The 21,387-nt window shown below is 35.3% G+C and overlaps 2 protein-coding genes across 2 annotated transcripts in view; one reads left to right on the top strand and one right to left on the bottom strand.

Moving 5' to 3' along the window:
- Positions 1 to 21,387, bottom strand: part of LOC124643025 (irregular chiasm C-roughest protein-like) — a 103,436-nt gene that overhangs the window by 43,316 nt on the left and 38,733 nt on the right. The window contains exons 2-4 of the mRNA XM_047181861.1: positions 18,580 to 19,022; positions 16,602 to 16,752; positions 14,979 to 15,059 (exon numbers count right to left, since the gene is read on the bottom strand). Of these exons, the coding sequence (XP_047037817.1) occupies positions 14,979 to 15,059; positions 16,602 to 16,752; positions 18,580 to 18,924 (577 nt within the window). The 5' untranslated portion in view covers positions 18,925 to 19,022. The remainder of the gene's footprint in view (positions 1 to 14,978; positions 15,060 to 16,601; positions 16,753 to 18,579; positions 19,023 to 21,387) is intronic.
- On the top strand, positions 1,495 to 9,712 carry LOC124643026. Its single transcript, XM_047181862.1, has 2 exons — positions 1,495 to 2,254; positions 7,273 to 9,712. Exons 1-2 carry the CDS (start codon positions 2,220 to 2,222, stop codon positions 9,182 to 9,184), a joined length of 1,947 nt encoding a protein of 648 aa, XP_047037818.1. The 5' UTR covers positions 1,495 to 2,219; the 3' UTR covers positions 9,185 to 9,712.

The raw sequence follows: 21,387 nt of genomic DNA, 5'->3' as shown, positions 1-21,387 counted from the left end.
TTTTAACTCGTTCGTTTAAAAGGTTATCCTATGCTAGTTTTAACAATCAAAAAGTGCTGATTGCCAGCCTATTTTAAGATACAGCTTTAGAATTTGAAACCAATATTTTATTTGTGTCTTTCGATAAACCTAATAAAAATTATCTTACCTTACTTGGGTAGCCTTGTCTACAAATATGTAATAGTCGAAAAATACAATAATGTGCCAACCCTAGAGTCTACTTAACATACGTTACGCGGCCTGTCCTTAACAAACCTTACAAAAACAATCTTGTTATGAAACAAACTTATTTAATGTTGTATGCTACTCTTTCATTATTATGAATAAGGGGCAAACAGGTGGCTTAGTAGTTAATGTATCTGCCACGCCAGATGTCGCTGTTTCGATTCCCGTACGAATCAAAAGTTACCTTAAACAGTATGTAGCGGATAAAGTAGACATATTTATTCTTAGGATTTAAGCTGTGTCTATATAACAATCAGTTTAGGTAAACTAATGTAACTAGTTCCTATATTATGGTAAGGGATAAAACATGTACGCAATATTTTAGTCTCAAATCACCGAAACTAAACTCCTGCACAATTATCATTACTTTCACAACTTTGCTAGTCACGACAAAAATCTCCTGTTGATAAAGAGCTATAAGATTCATGTCTAATGTCAAAAACTGCTAAAAGTTTTTACTCAAAGCCCCAGATTTTTATTCAGTAAAGATTCTCAAGTCAACAGCTTTTATAAGACCTCTTTATTCGCTGCTTACATACATAACAAACTGTCTTTATATGGGAAAACTGGTCACACCATGGGTGGTCTGTTTTGTGACATTATCATTTTAAAATGGAAACAAATCGTTTGTATTGAATAGATTACGTTTTTGTTATCTTATACTCAATTTAATGGTTCAAGGAAGTGCTTTTATTATCATCTACTTACCTTTAACTAAATGAGATAACATATCAAGTATGACATCTATATTAGACGCATGGATAATGAACCAGTTTTCTATCAAATAGGGGAGTTAATAATGAAATCAATGGAACAAAATCCATGAGCTCGTGGGTAAGTATATGGCGTCCACGGCCGATTTCGGCTACGGCGGCTGTTCTCATTTAAGGAGATCAGCCAGCTGCGCAGGACATATTATAGTGCACGAGCATTTGCGCAGACACAGGTGCACTCCCTACTCCTTCACTCTCATAGCCCGATGGGACGGTAATCCGACACGACCGGAGAGAGATCAGGCGCAGGACCGACATTTACGTGCTCTCCGATGCACGGGTGTATCAATCACCAGCTTCCAGGCTCCGGGCTGCTTTGTGAAAGTCTTCTAAAACCCACAAAGCGATTTCGGGTAAGTAAATGCTGCATGGATCGAACAATCATAAGGCTAAGCAACGCTTGACCCATTGGTCAGTGAGTAAGTGAGTACCTATATGTCATGACAACTTCCTCCGTGTTTAGGAACTGTTATAAACCGACTTTGTAACGCATCAAATGCTGACTTAGGTGAAAACCCCGCCGCTTCCATATTGTCACCGATATTATAAAAAGCCATTTTCCATGTGCTAGAGTAGTCAGTCATAGCCATTTCGCAGTACATACTGTACAATCCGTGTCGGGAGTTCAGTTCTTGTGTTGTGTAACCAGTGTGTCTTGTGTAGTGTATAACCTTTCTTAATAAACATTCTTTTAGCAGTAACAAGTGTTTTTTTTAAAAAGGACCCACGGATCGCCATCCTAACAAATTGGTGTCAGAAGTGGGATCCCAGGAAAATCGTTAAGTACTGGGATCCATTAGGTGTAGGCGTCGCGAATCTTTCCACGTGTCTGCACCATTATTGTTTGGTCCGTGGTCGAAAGTCCTTTGTGTCGTGGTCGACGGTAAACCTTAGGCTCCCTAAAAACGTCTAAGTCCGCGCTGCTGCTACTGTGATCGACGATAAGCCTCCGCTGTGTAGCGTGAGCCCGCATCACCCCCGAACACATCTGCTACCACGTGGTCGACGGTCAGCCTCCACTTTCGAGTGTGAGCCCGCATCACCAGGTTATCACAAGACCTCTGTACTGCTTCAACATCTCTCGCATGGGATTTGTGGCTGTCTCTCCATCCATCATTAGCCACGTGTTCTGAGCACACCACGTGCAGGAACTGCCTGCAATACGACTCTCTGGGTCGCCAGGCGCCAGCGCCGCGTGCATCGTGACGTCACCTTTCCAGAATGTTCACGTGTGCGACTGCTGTTCATCTGCTAATGTGAGTTTTTTCAAATATTATAAAAGTGCTTTAGTGAAGTGAAGTGCCGTTTCCCAAATATTCAAAATCACTCGTGTGTTATTGAAACAAAACGAATTTAATTTTTTTACTGTGCATGCTTTGTTTTTATCTGATGTTCTGTAAGTGCTCTAAATAATAATCATATTACTATTTCAATGCCTCCAAAGAAAGAACAATCTGAGGAAATCGCATCTTCATCCAGTTCAGAATCAGAGAACATTTCAGTAAAACATAAAACTAATAAAATGTCGGATAAAATCACCCTCAATGTTCTCACTAAATTCATTAAACCCTATAACGGGGATCGCGAGTATTTACCCGCATTCTTAACAAACTGCGAGAGTGCGATATCTTTAGCAACTACAGAACAACAGAACTTTTTATGTAAATATATCATCTCGCAATTAGAAGGCAAAGCTCAGTTAGCAGCCTGTTTAAAGAAATTTGAGGATTGGGCTGATATTAAACAATTTCTTAAGACTACCTTTGGGGAGAAAAAACACTCCACACATTTATTAGTTAATTTACAACAGTGTAAGCAATTGCCTTCTGAAGACGCGATGCAGTATGCTGTGCGTGTTGAATCATGTTTAACAAGATTGCAATCAGACATCCATTATAGCTGCGATAATGATAAAGAACTTATAGGTCGATTAGCCGCTATGGAGGATCTCGCCCTCAATACTTTCTTGTTAGGGTTGAACTCAAATTACTCTCATATAGTGCGGTGTAGGAATCCTAAATCATTATCCGAAGCAATAACGCATGCCGTTGAAGAGGAGAAAATATTTAATTTATCAAAATTAACCACGCGCTCTAATAAACATTGCACACATTGCAACAAAAGTGGTCATACCGCATCCGAATGTTATAAAAATAAGCGGTCTTCTCCAAATTTCCATCATGTAGATTCATCAGATAATTCCCATAATACTACTACTTCCAAGTTTGACCCCGAGAAATCATGCAAATATTGCAAAAAACGCGGTCATTTGATAAGCGAGTGTCGGAAACTTAAGGCAAAGAACTCACATGCTAGCAACTCTACACCACCAGGTGCAAGTGCACCGAATAACAATGATAATCGCTCTAATGTGCATCAAGTAGACATTGATAATTCCGATGATTTAAACTAAATAAGGTTACGGTTTCGTGTCTACCGGAACCTTCAAATCCAAAAAACGACACGCAAAGTTCTAAACAATGTGTTCCCACATTTTCTCTAATACGTGAGCAAACGCTTAACATAAATTGTAAAGTTTCCTTACCTCACGTCTATCTTAAAACAAATTATAATAACAAGCCTTTATGCTTTTTAATTGACACTGGTTCTTCAGTTTCTATTGTTAAACTTTCGAGTTTACTTAATAAACCAGTGTTGGGCCCCGAAATTATAAAACTTAGAGGTTTAAGCGATAATAACTCATATTGCGAATCTCTTGGGTCCATCAAACTAATTTTTGAATATGGCATTTCGTCGAAAAATAAGATAATGTTTGAGTATTTATTTCATACTATTAACGATGCGATCAACTTAAATTACGATGGTATTATTGGTAGTAATTTCATCCAACATTTTAAAATAGACATTCATTACTCTACCAATACTCTTAATTTAGAAAATTACAAAATACCTATTTTCCTTAGTAAGCCATCATATGTTATACCTCCGCGGTCAGAAACTGTCATAGAGTGTCCTGTTTCCAATCTCTCCGAGGTTGCTAATCTAAAAGAAGGTTTGATCTTAGATCATAAAATCCGTGACGGTGTTTTCTTAGCAAACTGTATAGTGAGCTTAAAACCTAACAATAGAGTTAATGTCTCTATTCTAAACACCACGGAACATGAGGTCCCAATTGATAACTACGAAGTCAAGTTAACTCCAATTGACCAACTACCTTCTAATTTAGATAACACTCATGAGGAATCTATTCACCAATTAGATTTCTCAAAAACTGACCGTCATAAAAGGGTTCTTGAACAAATAAGATGTTCTCATTTAAATCCGCAAGAACATAAGGCTTTGATGAACTGTATTTCTAAATATACGGATATATTTCATCTTGATGGCGAAAACTTATCTCATACAGACGTAATCAAACATTCAATCAATACTGGGGACGCACCCCCAATTCACGTCAAATCGTATCGTTTCCCTAAAGTGCATAAAAATGAAGTCGAAAAACAAATTACAAAAATGCTCGACCAGAACATTATTCGCCCCTCAACATCTCCTTGGAATGCGCCTGTGTGGGTGGTTCCGAAAAAAATAGATGCATCAGGTAAACAAAAGTGGCGGATTGTAATTGACTATCGACGCTTGAACGACGTTACTGTATCCGAGGTTTATCCTCTTCCTCTTATAACAGACATCTTGGATCAATTAGGCCATTCAAAATATTTCAGTACCCTTGATTTATCTTCCGGGTTCCACCAGGTCTTATTACATCCCAAGGATACAGAAAAAACAGCCTTCAGCGTAACGACCAACAGTATATCAGGTCAATTTGAATTTACAAGAATGCCGTTCGGGCTCAAAAATGCTCCAGCGACATTTCAAAGAATGATGAATATTGTGCTCTCGGGACTTCAAGGTCTTCATTGTTATATATACCTTGACGACTGCATTATTTACTCACATAACCTTGAAACTCACATACAGAAATTGGAATCTGTATTTACTAAATTTAGAGAGGCAAACTTAAAATTACAGCCCGATAAGTGCGAATTTTTAAGACGAGAAGTGGCTTATTTAGGGCATATTATTACGGACAACGGTGTTTCGCCTAATCCAGATAAGGTAAAGGCCATATCTCAATTCCCCACACCGAAAACCCCGAAAGATGTGAAATCTTTCCTTGGATTAACCGGTTATTACCGCCGCTTTATCGAGAATTTCTCTCACATAACTAAACCTCTCACATCTTTACTAAAAAAAGATGTTAACTTTCATTGGTCTCACGAACAAGAGCAAGCTTTCAGCATGCTTAAAGAAAAGCTCATCTCAGCTCCTCTATTACAATACCCTGATTTCTCTCAACCTTTTATTGTGACGACGGATTCTTCAAATTATGCCGTCGGAGCAGTTTTATCACAGGGTGAGATAGGCAAAGATAAGCCCATAGCATATGCGTCCCGCACCTTAAATAAACAAGAAGGTAATTATTCAACAACTGAGAAGGAGCTCCTTGCTATACTTTTCGCCGTTAACACATTTAGGCCTTATATTTACGGTTATAAATTTAAAATCGTGACTGATCATCGCCCTTTAACGTGGTTATTTAACGCTAAAGATCCGGGCGGACGTTTGTTAAGATGGCGATTAAAACTCGAAGAATACGAGTATGAGATTGTGTATAAACCCGGTCGAGTTAATAGTAACGCTGATGCGCTATCGCGTTATCCAGTCAATGCTGTGACTACCCGAAGTTCCAACATCAACTCGACTACGTATGAGGAATACTTTAAAAAACAATTCACAAAAACCATTTCGGTCTGCGACACAAAAATCGTAGAACATAACGAGAGTTTACACAAAACAAAACAAAAGTGTATTGCCTGTCCAGTTTCTTTAGATCTAGACAACTCAATGCCGCATATTGAGCAATTATTAGCGTTGCTTGACAACCCACAGGAATTTCGCGCAGGCGAACGCGAACCTGACACCTTACAAACGGTTGTCTGTAAAAACAATAAGATACTCTATTTCTTATACACTAAGGTCCATCATTTCGATGAAACAACTTATAAAACTATTTATAAAATACTACTTAAATTACGTGATGATATTATTTCTAAAAATGATTATGAAAAGGAGTTAGCTTTGCCTGATTTTTCCGAACCATTTTCTAAACTAGTTTACGTTAAAATATATAATATAATATCTTACATTTTTCATGGCACTAAAATTGAGATCCATATTTATAAAAATCAAATACTCTATCCAACTCCTGCCGAGATCGGTAATATCCTTAAAGAAAACCACGGGACGACTATAGCGGGTCACCCAGGCGTTAAACGCATGTTTAGTAGAATCAAAGCCTCATACTATTGGAAAGGAATGCGTTCAGATATTGAACGATTTGTTAAAGACTGTAAGTTATGCCAAGTAAATAAACCTTTAAGAGCATCAAATAAGGCACCTATGGTAATAACATCAACGAGTACTAGGCCCTTTGAAAGATTAGCCCTCGATATCGTTGGTCCTTTACCCGAGGCAGGCCTTCAGAAATTTAAATATATTTTAACGCTTCAGGATGATTTAACAAAATTTTCATGTGCCTATCCTATGATAACCTGTACGACTGATGAAGTTGCACGCAGCCTCATACATTTCTTTTCTTTATTTGGTTTTCCCAAAATGTTGTTGACGGATCAAGGTACAACCTTTACGTCAGATCTATTTAAGCAGTTAACTGAAATTCTCAAAATAAAAAGTCTATTTTCTACTCCATATCATCCTCAGACAAATGGCGCACTAGAACGAAGCCATGCTACTCTCAAGGAGTACTTAAGATCTTTTGTTAATGACAATCAGAACGACTGGCATTGCTATCTAGCAACAGCGATTCTGTCATATAATACAACCCCTCATTGCACTACTGAATTCTCGCCTTTCGAACTTCTATACGGTTATAAGCCGTCAATTCCTAGTAGTGTTTACGAGTCGAACGATAACGTTACCTATCAAGAATACATTCGTGCCTTACAATATAGGATGAGATACTCTCGCGAAAAAGCTATTGAAAATATGAATAAAAGTAAAGAATCCTCAAAAACATATTATGATTCGACAGCCCGAGAGAAAACATACAAAACTGGTGATTTAGTTTATTTAAAGCACCATCACAGGCTCCGTAAGGCTCTGTCCCCTGTGTGGAAGGGACCATTTAAGATTTTAAAAACACACGGTAAAAATAACGTCACTCTATGCGTTAATAGAAAACATGTAAAATATCATGTTAACGAAATTAAACCGGCGTGAATATTTGTTTCAGATGTTTCGTGTGTTCAAGTTTCTCCGAGCCAATTGAAATAATAGAACATAGTGCAGGAATCTATTTTGATCCAACATCAATAGTTTATTTCCAAACCGATAACTGGAATGTTATCACATATGTAGACATGATTAATATTAGACCTTATATGGAAAATATAGAAAAGTCTATTGAAAACATATCGACTTTTTGCGAAAAAGCACGTAATTTACCTAACATTAATTTAGAGTGTAAGGATACTATTAACCCCTTAGAAATACTTATTAATTCCAATAATCTTAAGTTAGAATCTTTATCGCATCTTATTTCCGATAATCGTCAAAAACGCGCTCTTGAATTTGGAGGCGAAATTCTAAAATTCTTTTTCGGTACATTAGATGCTGACGACGCGAGAAAATATGATGAAGCTGTTAGCGCTTGTCAACAAAATGAGCATCATATTTATTCTTTAATGAAAGATAACATACATGTTGTACGTTCTACGATAAATAGTTTTAATGTTTCTATACAGAAATTAAACAATAATGAAATCTTACTCAATAGGCAAATTGAAAAGCTTAACTATATACTTGCTAGTAGTTCTAGGACAAATAACAACATATTGAATTTGGAAAAAATCAATTCTATGTTTAATATTATTGAAGGCTCATTACTATCAATTTCGAATGTTTTAGACACAGTACTTAACTCAATTTTATTCGCTAAAGCTAATATTTTACACCCGTACGTCATAACTCCCAAGAAATTATACAATGAGTTATCGAATAACAGTCAACTAAAGAGAACAGCCGAGTTCCCGGTTTCGCTAACATTGCAAAACATTCACACTATAATCGACTTATCCAAACTAACTGTATATTATTATAATAACAAACTAATGTTTATCATACAAGTACCATTAATGTCTCCTATTAAGTTCAACCTGTACAAGAATTTACCGCTACCTACCCCAAGCGATACAAACCAATATTTAACTTATGTTTTAATTCGTCTTTCAAAGTTATTCGTAGCAGTAACGGATGACAGATTATCCTACGTTTTATTAGATAGAATAAGTGAATGTAAGCACGTCAATAGTGATTATATTTTATGTCCTTCACCATCAATATTGTCAACGATTAACAATCCCTCATGTGAATCTAAGTTATTAACCGAAGTGACCTTATCACTTCCTGAAATTTGTGACTCCAAGGTTATTTATGGTGTTATAAATGTTTGGCAAAAGTTAAATAACAACAGATATATTTATGTACAATCTAAACCTAATAAATTAACTTTGAAATGTAACAATAACATTACTGATTATATTTTACATGGAACAGGAATTTTATCTTTAGAAAATAATTGTGTAGCATATTTTCAAACATTGCAATTTCATCCCTCAAATATGTATAAGTCTACAGTACCGAGTCAGATAACTCTGAGTTTTGATCTGACCTTGGATGATTGTTGCAAGTATAATATTCTGAATGAAAGTACTCATTCTATCAACCCAATTAGCTTATCAAATATTGATTTAGAATCATTGAAATTGGCTTCACACAAATTGGAAAACTTAGAAACCGAAATTCGCAATAGCGAAAATCAGTCCCATATTGTTAAATACGGTAATTATTATTCTGGGCTGACTTATGTTATAATATCAGCAATTATTCTTTTTATTATTTATAAACTGTGTACCAAATTTTTTAGTTTTAGAAATTCCTCTTGTTGTATTCAGATTTATAACCAATGCTATAATACCAAGCAAATGAAGAAAAACAATAATGTTCACTCGTCCATAGAACTTACTAAAATCTCTGATGATTTAGAAAATGATAACAAATCTGTAAAAAGTCTTCCAAACATAGACTCTGGTAATCAAGCCTTGTCCGGCTTAAAGAAATCAAATAGAAATATCACTAACTTTTAATATTACTTTCATTTTAAATATAAGTTTCAATTTCTATTTTGGGTTTAATAATTGTTATTTTGGGTTTACTATATTATCTTAAATATAAGTTTCAATTTCTATTTTGGGTTTAATAATTGTTATTTTGGGTTTACTATATTATCTTAAATAAGTTGTAAAACTTAAGCATTTCTTGTAATTAGTTAAGACACACTTTGTAACCTGAGTTTTATTTACTAATTGAACATTTATTTTTAATATTCCTTCGCTTTTAATTTAAATAAATTAAATAAAGCTCAGTCTAAAGGGGGGAGATGTTATAAACCGACTTTGTAACGCATCAAATGCTGACTTAGGTGAAAACCCCGCCGCTTCCATATTGTCACCGATATTATAAAAAGCCATTTTCCAAGTGCTAGAGTAGTCAGTCATAGCCATTTCGCAGTACATACTGTACAATCCGTGTCGGGAGTTCAGTTCTTGTGTTGTGTAACCAGTGTGTCTTGTGTAGTGTATAACCTTTCTTAATAAACATTCTTTTAGCAGTAACAAGTGTTTTTTTTAAAAAGGACCCACGGATCGCCATCCTAACAGAACGCATGCTAGCAGTCAGAAGCCAAATAGTTTGACAACCAGTCATACCACGAGGGCTATCAGTGTCCGGGTAACTGGTTTGTTCGGCAGTCGCTCCATGTAAAACACTGGTACTTAGCTGCATACAGTTAGACTGAAAGCCTACCCCAACGTAATTTGAGAAAGGCTGGTCAGACGACTAGCCCAAATATATCTAATCTAAAAACCAAACCAGACTTAACACGAGGAGTTAAAAAAACCTTCATCGTCCAGACAGACCAACAAATATTATTGTTATATTTATCGAGACAGACAATAATATGAGACATACGTCTGTATCGTTCATAAACATTGGCCCAGTCTTCAATCAACGCGTTTCTCGTCCCAATACAGAGAGCGGCTAAATAAACAGAATTGCCATTTATGGTGGGGACGATCCGTGAAGGGTTTGATATGGCAGTTTTTATAGTTAGATGCTATCTTTTGACTTTTTTATTGTTTGGTATATCTGAACTAATATAATAATAGAACTGAAGAGTTTGCTTGTTGGAACGCGCTAATCCCAAGAATGGTTGTATTTTTTTTAGTGTTAGATAGCCCGTATATCGAGGAAGGCTTTTTTTTTAACGACGTCAAAAATCATCACCCCTCCCGCTGTGGGTTAGCAGCGGTGAGGGAGTGTCAGACTCTTACTGACTAAAAACCGTCGTGTTCCGTCGTAGGCCTTTTGTGTACCAACTTTATCCGGATGTGTGAAGTAGAAACTGGTAGCACATAGCGGGTTTTTGGGATAATATGAATGAAAAATAACCTGTGAAAATTGAAATCTCTATAGGTAGGAACATCATGTCAACATCAAAAGCGAAATTTCACAAACTACAATACTTTATACAGACTTGTACAGACAGTTTTGTTTAGAAAATTACATATTTTAAGAAGCAATAAGTTAAACACGTAGGTACAACGTACCTATATGTGAAGAAATACCGAGAAAAACAAAAGCGTATCATCACGTCATAATTAGTATTAGAATAAAAAATATATGTGAAAGAAACACACCTGCCTAACCTTTAAAGTTAGAAGCGCAAAGATATACAATTTATATTCTAATATTAGCTTACTGAGATCCGCCTACGTAACGTAGGATACTTTTATACGTAGGCGTAGGGGAAACATTCCCTTTATGAATGCCTTAACAAAGCTAATGTTTCCTAAAAAAAGATGTGTCATTTAATTAGTTTATTTGAAACACAATGTAGGTAAGAAATTTATTTTTTCCTCTTTTATAAGCCAATTCTGTGTCTTTCCTCAATTTTTCTGGGTCATGTAAGGATATATACATATATTTTAACTAATTTTAAAGCTCTGAAAAACTAACTTGACTATACCTACCTACCTACTTACCTATAAGCTTCATAAGATACCAGATGGCAAAAAAAAAAAAACATTTTCGAGCATTGAAATGAGCAAATGACGCATGCAATAAGTTTATGGACCTTTTTTGTTTGATTTACGATTTATGCTTTCCTTACAAATTAATCACCGTAACTCCGTACAATAAAGTAAAATGGATTTCCCGTGGAATAAAGATTTGTAGTAAAAGAAAAAGAAACCTACTTTGGAAATATAGAAAAGCTCCTTCGAGTGAAAATAAAAACATATTTAAAAACTATTCAAAAAAACTAAAAACAATTATTAATCTTACACAAAAAGTACAAAACAATTACTTCATTAATAACTCACAAAACAAAAACAAAGCTTCATGGCAAGTAATTAATGCTAATAAAAATAAACTTATTGAACCAATACTGCAAATAAGTAAGGGCAATGAATTAATCAAAAATCCTAAACAAATTGCAGAATCATTTAACAGCTATTTTATAGACCAAGTGCAAGATATCTCTAGTAATAATTCAGATAGTAAATACGATATTCCTAATAATCCAAAGTCTTTATTTATGCATCCGGTAATAGACCGGGATATTACACGAGTGATAAAAAACTTAAAAAATAAAAATAGTTATGGCTATGACGGTTTTCATACGGTCGTAATAAAGTATGTGTCTGATATTATAGCGAAACCCTTAAGTCATATACTTAATGCTTGTATTAGCACAGGTGTGTATCCAGATAAATTAAAGATAGTTGTGATAAAACCGCTTTTTAAAAATAATAATAAGGAAGAAATGTCAAACTATAGGCCCGTGGCATTAATTCCTATATTTTCAAAGATATTTGAAAAAATTATATATGAATCTATTTATTCATTCATATCTAAAAATAATATATTATGCCAGGAACAAAAAGGATTCCGTAAAGACAAAAATATAAATATGGCAATATTTGATTTCTTAAAAGTTGTCATGAATAACATTGGCATTTGACTGCGTAAAATATGAAACTCTGTTAAATAAACTTCACAGCTACGGTATAAGAGGCAACGTTTTAAATTTAATTAAATCATACCTCACTGATCGCAAACAACACACAGAATTAACTAGAGTATGTACTAAAACAAAACGGGAGATCAAATATCTATCAGACTGTAGAGTCACTAAATTTGGAGTACCACAAGGTAGCGTGCTTGGCCCATTACTATTCCTGCTTTACATAAACGACTTACCTGCTAATGTTCATCAACCTACGACATTATTCGCGGACGATAGTACTGTAACAATTGAATGCGGTGATAAAAGAAACTATGAGAAAGAAATAAATGACTCACTTAAATCGTTAATACATTGGCTGAATAAAAACAATCTTATAATAAATTTACAAAAAACTAAAGTCATGCATTTTTACCAAAGAAAACTTCCTGATAGTGTAGAGACTAAATATAAAGACCAAACAATAGATACAACCAGTGTGACTAAATTTTTAGGCATTAATATAGATGACAGATTGACATGGCGTCCTCATGCAGAATATTTATCCCAGAAACTAGCCAAAAATGCTTTCGTGCTTTATAACTTGTCAAAAAAGGTCAATTTAAATACGTTAGTATCCGCGTATCATGGATTAGTAGCTTCCGTATTGAGATATGGTATAATATTCTGGGGTAATTGTAGTGAAAGAGAGCGTATATTTAAAGCTCAAAAGCGATGCATTCGTTCAATGACCGGTCTCAAGTCTACGGAAAGTTGTTTACCACAATTCAAAGCATTAAAAATCCTAACCTTTCCATCTCTATATATATTGGAAGTAGCGCTATTTGTAAAAACAAATCAACACCTATTTACATCACTGACTGAAGTTAGGAAACGTGCCGGACCAATGAGGTCGCAATATAAAGATAAGCTGTATACCGGGGGACACAAAACCGCTTTACTAAAAAAGAATATTCTACATATGGGCCCTCAGATATACAATAAACTTCCGCAAAAATTAAAAGAGTTACCGACAAAATTATTTAAAAAATCTTTAGTTAAAATTTTACAGGACAGATGCTACTATACAACATTAACGATTTCCTAAATGATGAATTAGATTAAAATTTGTTACTGTAAATAGTAAATTATGAGTTTATTGTAGAGTTTACTTTTGAAATTTAATGTAAGTCTTATTTAGTTTTTTATTTTGTATTCATTAAGTTTTTTTTTTTTCTATTTAGAATTTTTTGTATTTTAGTTTTTTCGATTTTTATTTTTATTTAGAGTTTGGGTAGAATTTTAACTTAAAAATGTGTAATATTATAAGTTTTTAATATAATTAAGTTAAATTGTCAACGTCAACAAATACTTTGCATGCCGTAAGGCGAAATGTATTGAGACAATATAAATTAATTTACCACCATATCTGTAACATACATTTTCAGCAAATAAACGATTTCTATTTCTATTTCTATTTCATATATTAAACCTACACCTTTTAATAAAAACACCGAACACCAAAAATTGGAAGCACCAATAAGCGCCTCCGTCAACTAAACGCAGTTCGCCACTAATAAAAACAGCGCCTAAAACGCCCAAAAAAAAATCTTCGTTCATAAAATGCCACATCTAGTTTGGCGAACATCGCTATCCCCCGGGGCGTTATCCATCCGTAGTCTTGCTACAAAGTCTGGCGGTTGACTCAAAGGAATAACCCCTGCTATCCCGGCATAAGCCCCGTATATTCTATTTTGTGGTGCAAAATCGTTCTTTGTGTTACGTTTTCATTGCAGCTAATATTAGTTAGGTATTATGGCTTTTTTTTTGTTAGGGAAATGTAGTAGTGTTGTTGATTTAAGTAGTGTTTTGTTAGTGGCTGATAAAGATTAGGACCACTTTTATAAGGTTGATCGACAGGTATTTTAAAGATTAACTTATGCGGCTTGAGAAAGTCCTAACTTTGATTAAAAAACTAACATCTTTTCAGCGAGTGAGTTGCAGGTTTAATCACCTAGGCAGCCCTGGTGTCAGAGTTTTGTCAAATCCTCCTGACGGCCTCTATTTAAAATTTAAAATCTTACATGATTTGAAATAACTATAAAATTAAAAATATTCTGCTTGCTTCAGTAAATTAACATTCCATAAACCGCACATTAATAATACAAAATCCAAACTAAACAAAACGAACTCATCACACAGAACATGTTCAGTAATTAGTAAACACGCAACAAAACACCAACTTACCGTCACAAATTCTCTTTGGGCGTTATTTTCCAAATTGTCACAGTATTCCATGAAACCGACCCGAACAAATTTGAGCAATTTCGCGAAACAAAATCCACAAACCCAGTTGGATTTGAAAGCCAACATTATCAAATCATAATTAAAAGTTTCACCAACTTTGTGATGGTAGTTCGTTTTACAGCCCAATTACCCAGGAATAGACGAAACACCCATTTTCATGGGTGCCGTAAAGTTTTCAGAAGTGGGTGCGTCCTTATTTAGACTTTAATCGTAAAACAGGAGTTAGGCATTAAAGTCTTTATGTAGTTCGCTAATGTTGTAAGATACAATGTAAGCGATTTGGGCTCGTGAAGTCAAATACTTGGTTCGTTAGTCATCACATGGATTTGGCTGACATGTCGAAATACTTGCTTTTCTGCTGTTTACTTACGGTATTCATAATAATGTTGACACAGTAAAATATTTATTTAATAAAAAACCGGTACTGATTTCAAACTGATGATATTATTTAGGCAATGCGAACCAAATATTCTGGTGTTGTTGTTCTGAGAGGTTATGCTATGAGTAAGAAATCTGAATTACAAAAGCTAAATTGTCATGAGGATTAAAAAAAAATATTTAATGCTTACCTCTCGCTCCGGAGCTGACTTGACACTGGTATAATGCATCATCATCCAATGTTACTTCCCTGATGTCCAAGGAGTAATCACCTGCAACCACATTGTATGTTAAACATTGTCAAAATATTTTATTTACTAAAGAAATTAAGAAGATATTACTTTTTAAAGTCTATTCTGGATTAAGACACAGTTGACACTAAACTAATGAATTCTTTATATAAATAAAGTAGAAATGATTGAGACATAATATCAAAGCAAGCTCTCTTTGATTATAATATTGTACGGTTTATGTATTAAGAGGCTGTGGCGATGTACGAGGTAAGATAGTACCTGAATATGGAACGATTTAGGAATTTCTCTTACCAATAGAAAGGTACTTACTTAATTTGAGAATGTCATAGAAGCTATAGATACGGGAAGAACGGTTCCCTTAGACTGATGTGTGTGTGATCCGTGAAACTTCGGGTGTCAGGCAGTATATTATACAGAAACCAACTAGTCAAAGGACTCACACTCTCAGAAACCAGAACAGCCGTCGAACGTGTCACCTTCAGGGCCAAAACCCGGTTAAATTCCATAGCTTCATCACCTTACACTAGCTTACGAGCACACTGCAAACTTTTAGTCGGCCGATAGTTTGTTTGGGCTCATAAATCAGTATGAAGATAAGTGGTAGTACGCACATTATACAGATCAGATATTTAGTTGGCATCGAACTAACCTGTGTTTCGGACGGCACGTTAAATTGTAGGTCCCGGCTGTCATTGAACATCATTGGCAGTCGTTACGAGACGATAAGACAGACAACCAGTCTAACCACGGAGTATTGGATTGCCCGGGTAACTGGTTGAGGAGGTCAGATAGGCAGTCTCTCTTTATAAAACACTGGTACTTAGTTTCATCTGTTCTCTGTCTGTCTAACTTAGTTGGGAAAAGGCTAGGTAGATGATGGATTAGATTCAAAATTTTCTTAAAAATAATAATCGCCAACCATCAAGTGAATTATCGGCCGACTCGTTAGTCTGTAGTCTGCGGGTTCTCTTAAGGTATTGATGCACTAAGCTCTGAATATCTTCAGCAAAGCGCTACACATTCCCTACGAGACATGTCGGGAATTTGCACTGTATCGGAATACCGTCTTAAAGTGAAGTTAGTTCTTTGAGAGCGGCTCAAAGGTTTATTTGAAAGATTTACGCCTAAAAAGCTCTTTTGTGATGAGCGTGATGAAACTTGGTGTGGAGATGTTTTTTATTAGGGAAATTTTGTGAACTTGGATGCAGACATTTTCTTTCTAACATATTAAGTTTAAGTGTGTTTCAATAACTCTAGTCTAGTAATAATAGTCTAGCCTGTTGTCAGTAAAGGATGTCTTGAGCGGCTGGACAAAAAATTTCAATCGTAAAAAAAAACGTATTTTTGGTTTTGTATATAATTAGCCATTTCACCAGCCTCCCTTGGGAAATACTTCTTGTACACAGAAAAAAAATAGCCTATGCCACTCGGGGATAGTATACCTTCCGACCAGTGAACGATTTTTTCAAATAGGTTCAATAGCTTCGGGGCCTTTAGTACAAAAAAAAAAAAACAAAAAATGTTTCTTCTTTATAATATGATCAATATTGGTATGTTTACCTTCTTCATCGCTTCCAATCATCTTGTAACGCTCGTAACCAGTGAGATGGCGGTGCGTCCCCAACCCGAAGTCATCTTTCGTCCACTGCAGCTGTCCCGCCTTGTTCTCTACTCGACATGGCAGGGTTACTCTGGATCCTACCACTGCACTCTGTATAAAGAAGTCAGGCATTTAGTATTTCAATTATTTTAATTAATTAAATTATTTACAATTTCAATCAATATTGAACCTCAAGCTTAAGAGATAAAGTTTGAAATCTACTAAAGGATTTGACCGACAACTTGACGTGTTGGTGTCTGTACAATTTTGAAGGACTCTGGTAGTCGTTACGTGTAGTCAGAAGCTGGAGAGTCAGACAATCAGTCTTACAAAGGGGTATCAGATTGCCTACATAACTGGGTTGAGGTGGTCAGATAGGCAGGCACTCCATGTGAAACAGTAGTACACAGCGGCACCCGGTTAGACTGAGAGCGGATCGCAAAATAGCTGCTAAAAAGCTAGGTGGATTACAAAGATTGTCAAATAAATAATGACTTTGCAAAGGCAGCAAATTGGTACCAAAAATACCCCAAAATGAGACCCTCAGCGATAAATCTTCTGACAACAATTTACAAGAAATGACGTCTTTCCCATTTAACTTTTTCAAATATGTTTAACCCCTATTTCACAGGCCACACACCGAATTCCATTTCCTGACATATTCATACCAATTCCCGGCACAAGCAGACAAAGAAAAATTCGTTATTTCAGAAATTACTTGGCATCTCGCAACATTAATTTAGGTCCCGTTTCGTAAATCAAATATTCCCCGTGGAATCTGTGAAGCAACAACGTAGCCCAATATTATTCTTTTCTGCAAGTACACAGTTGACATAGAAAAGGCTTGTATTGAATATCTGGTGATATTAAAAATTCCTGCCCTCCATCCCCTTGGGACGGAACGGATGTTTTCATAGATGACAAACCTTTACGAATTAATTCTGTTCCTATTTTCTGGGCCAGTTGGTTTGTTGATCCTAATTTTGTGAGAGAATTCTTTTGTGTGTGTATTTGACATGCATTGAAGATTATTATCGTTTCGGGAATGAAAGAATAATTCAGTGTAATAACTTGCTCTTAACAAACCTAAATTAAAAATGTTTGATCACCATAATTTCAGATATATGACGTGAACAGCAATCGGCCAGTTTCGAAAATATGGGGTTATAAAAAATGTTGCATACAAGATACACTCAAAAAACATAACCCTTTTAAGCAGTCGGGTAAAAATATATCACAAAACGTGAGGTGGGATATTAAATGCTACGTCCACTATTAACTAAATGTACAAAAAACATAGATAAGGCAAACTAAATCCGATTGAAACAAAACAGTAGGTACCTCTAAAAGCTGTGGAATTTCCAACGGAGCAACTATATTTGTTGATAATGAAATAACTTAGTTTCCTGATGCATTTTATATGCCTGATAATTTTCATTTGGTGAACAGAAATGCTCAATAATGAGGGTTGAATTAATTTGTATATTCAACGCCGCCTCGTCTGTTATGACCCAAAAATAAATTGTTATTGAATCAACAATCGTTAAAACAATATTAAGTGTATGTTTTGAATATTGCTCGGGAATTTTGTATGATTTTAATCGTAGTCCACTATATTGTTGAGATTTAAGCGTAAATATTTATATTACTGTACAACCCGTTCAGTAAATTGAAGATGCGATATTATAAATACGGGGATTTCTCTCGTATTTTATGGTAATCGTGTTTACGTGTTCTCTCTGAATTATGGGAATATTCACAGAATGTAGTTTTACATGGAAACACAATTGGAATTCGTATGCATTGGTATCAAAAACGATAATTCCATTCAATTTAGTGCTGAATGCTCGATGTTTGACGTATTTAACTTATTTAATGATCAAAACAATTTTGATTATTTTAAGAAGTACCTATAAAGGAATATTTAGAATGACTCACCTGATCTTGTGGTTCAATAGCAAATCTCTGTTCTCTATACGCATCCACAGAACTAGTCAGTACTAGAAAGAACATACATTGTAGCAGTAAAACATTAATCTTCATCGGTATCCTTAGTAGAAGGAACAATTCATTGGCACTTCTAGTCGTCACTCGCGATCTATGTTTTGCATCATTAGATCTTTCACTAAATTCAATTTTTAATTCATTATTAACATTCATACTGGGATTTTGATTAAATTTTACATCAGTATAATGAAATTTATCAAGTGAATTATGAATATTAATCAATTTATGGTAGAAATTAATTTCACATTTAGATTTGCTCATTTCATTAGAACCCATTTTGGGCTAGTACTTCAATTTATTTGCAATCACATGTTAATTTTGTTTTTGGATGAACTTTTCAGCTGGTTATTTGAATGCTGTTCTTTTTTCTGCATCTGTAACAAAAGTTAATAAAATTAAAACATGTATACCTTCTATTACGTTATTCTCTTGTTTTGAATCGGACAAGTTCCTATAGTTGTTCATTTACTTTAGATATGCATGAACTCAGAGTGTCTGCTCTAATTTCGTACTTGTTCAATGTCAGAACTATGCTTGCGCTAAAATTAGGCATGTTCCCCCCAGCTTCACCTCTTAACTTATAATCTTGAAACGTAATGATTAGGTTGCACAAGATAGGATGCACAAGATAAACTTTTGAACATTGATTTAATAACTACTACACGGACGCTTTATTTTGCCATCATTTCATAATTGTAGCGGTAAACGGAATATTACGGGACCACCTGAAATATTATGTATGCTTGAAACGACTCCAAGTCGAGCTATTTATGTACAAGCCCTCACAGCATTTAATTTGCCTCGGTGGTATTTGACGAAATTTGGTCGCATTTCGGTCAAAAGCAAAAGAGATGCAATCAAACCCGGCTCGATCATTTCCATTTTAAATCCTCGCTCCAAACGAAAAAGCACAAATAAAAATGAACATAAAATCAAAAACCCAACGCTTTTTCAAATAGATCTGAACATTATTTCCCCAAAAATATCAACAGAGTTCAATTTCAAAGGAGACGTGTATCATAAATTTTGACTAAGCAAGATATGAAATATGTGGGCGATGGAAAGAAAATTAGTTTCCGCATAACTAAAACTTGAGTCTATAAACATAAATGACTTGAATTTAGTGGTACGCTTTCAAAATTCTATTCAGTACACGACAGTATAAACATGTCTTAACCAAGCTGTATTAAAGGAGGGGATGTTATGAATAAATCATTCTGGAGCATTGCAAAAGACGGCAATTTCTACTGCACCAGTTTATAGTTCTCGGAAGGAAGGGGAATAGATATATCTAATAGTATGGTCAGTGGCGTAGCGTGGGGGGGGCAGGGGGGGCAAATTCCCCGGGCGGCAGCTTTTAGGGGGCGGCAAAATTTACAAAATTAAAAAAAAAATTGTTCGCAACTAGTATCTGCGCCGCTACATAAAACTGTCTAACAATAACAAAACATTAAACAAGAAAGTTGAAACTTTTTAAACTTAAAATTAATTATTGTTAAAATTTGGTACTTAAAACATACCACTACATTTTACGTAATTTTGGTTTTGAGTCTTAAATAAAAAAATATTAAAATTTCGCGCTCGCTTCGCTCGCGTATTCAGAAACTGTAAGCTCTTGATTTTGCATTTGTTAACAAACAAAAAGTTAAGTACGTTTGGGCTAAATTTTACGTAATATTTGGTTTAAGTCCGATAAATATTTCGCGCTCGCTTCGCTCGCGTATTCAGAAACTATATTATGGCCCTTATTTTTGCATTTGTCAACAAACAAAACGTTAAGTACGTTTGGGCTAAATTTTACGTAATTTTTTTTAAGTCCTATAAAAATTTCGCGCTCGCTTCGCTCGCGTATTCAAAAACGATATGCCCTTATTTTTGCATCTGTCAACAAACAAAAAGTTAAGTACGTTTGGGATAAATTTTACGTAATATTTGGTTTAAGTCCGATAAAAATTTTGCGCTCGCTTCGCTCGCGCATTTGGAAACTACATAGGCAAGTTTTTTTTTATTTGCATTTCCTTACCTACACAACTGCCGACATGCGTTTAGCAGAGTGCTAATTTAGGTAGACCGATGAGGTGGTCCCCGGCAAGACAAACTTTAGTTAAAGTGGTCCCTCATGACTAAAAGGTTAAGAACCACTGGTTTTGATAAACTTGAATGCTATGAGCAATACCTACCTAGATACAAGCCAAATTTCACGCTTAGGTATAGTTCCATGGAAACTATTTTAAGTGTTAGTCCCGCTAAACAGTTTAAAGTAGCCCCGCTTTTTAAATTATTTCAATTTCATATATACTTATACCTACTTCGCTAGCGCTCGCTTCGCTGCGTACCTAAAATAATTTTAAAACCTTCAAGAAATCAAGTAACAAAGATATAAAAGAAAAGTCTTCTTGAGAACTTCCCCCTTCTGCCGGGGCTGCGGGTTGTTCGAAAGAGTTACCGCGGCTCTGGAACATAAAAGGCCTTCGACGGAACACGACGGTTTTTAGTCAGTAAGAGTCTGACACTCCCTCACTATACAAAAAAAAAAACTTTTTTTGAAGTCGGTTAAAAATGACAAGCGGCCAGTAACACTTGTTAAAAAAAAATACACGGGAAGGGGCGGCAAATTCGACAACTGCCCCGGGCGGCAGATACCCACGCTACGCCACTGAGTATGGTCTTTACTACTGGTTCTAGTTTGTGGAGGCTCGATTGCAACTCGATTTTAGTGAACTTGATGGGCAGATTATA

Source organism: Helicoverpa zea, chromosome 26 (assembly GCF_022581195.2).
Source record: "Helicoverpa zea isolate HzStark_Cry1AcR chromosome 26, ilHelZeax1.1, whole genome shotgun sequence".
In the NCBI taxonomy this organism is placed as follows: Eukaryota; Metazoa; Arthropoda; class Insecta; order Lepidoptera; family Noctuidae; genus Helicoverpa; species Helicoverpa zea.
Note: the sequence above shows the minus strand (reverse complement) of the source record. Positions and strands in the feature narration are given on the sequence as shown.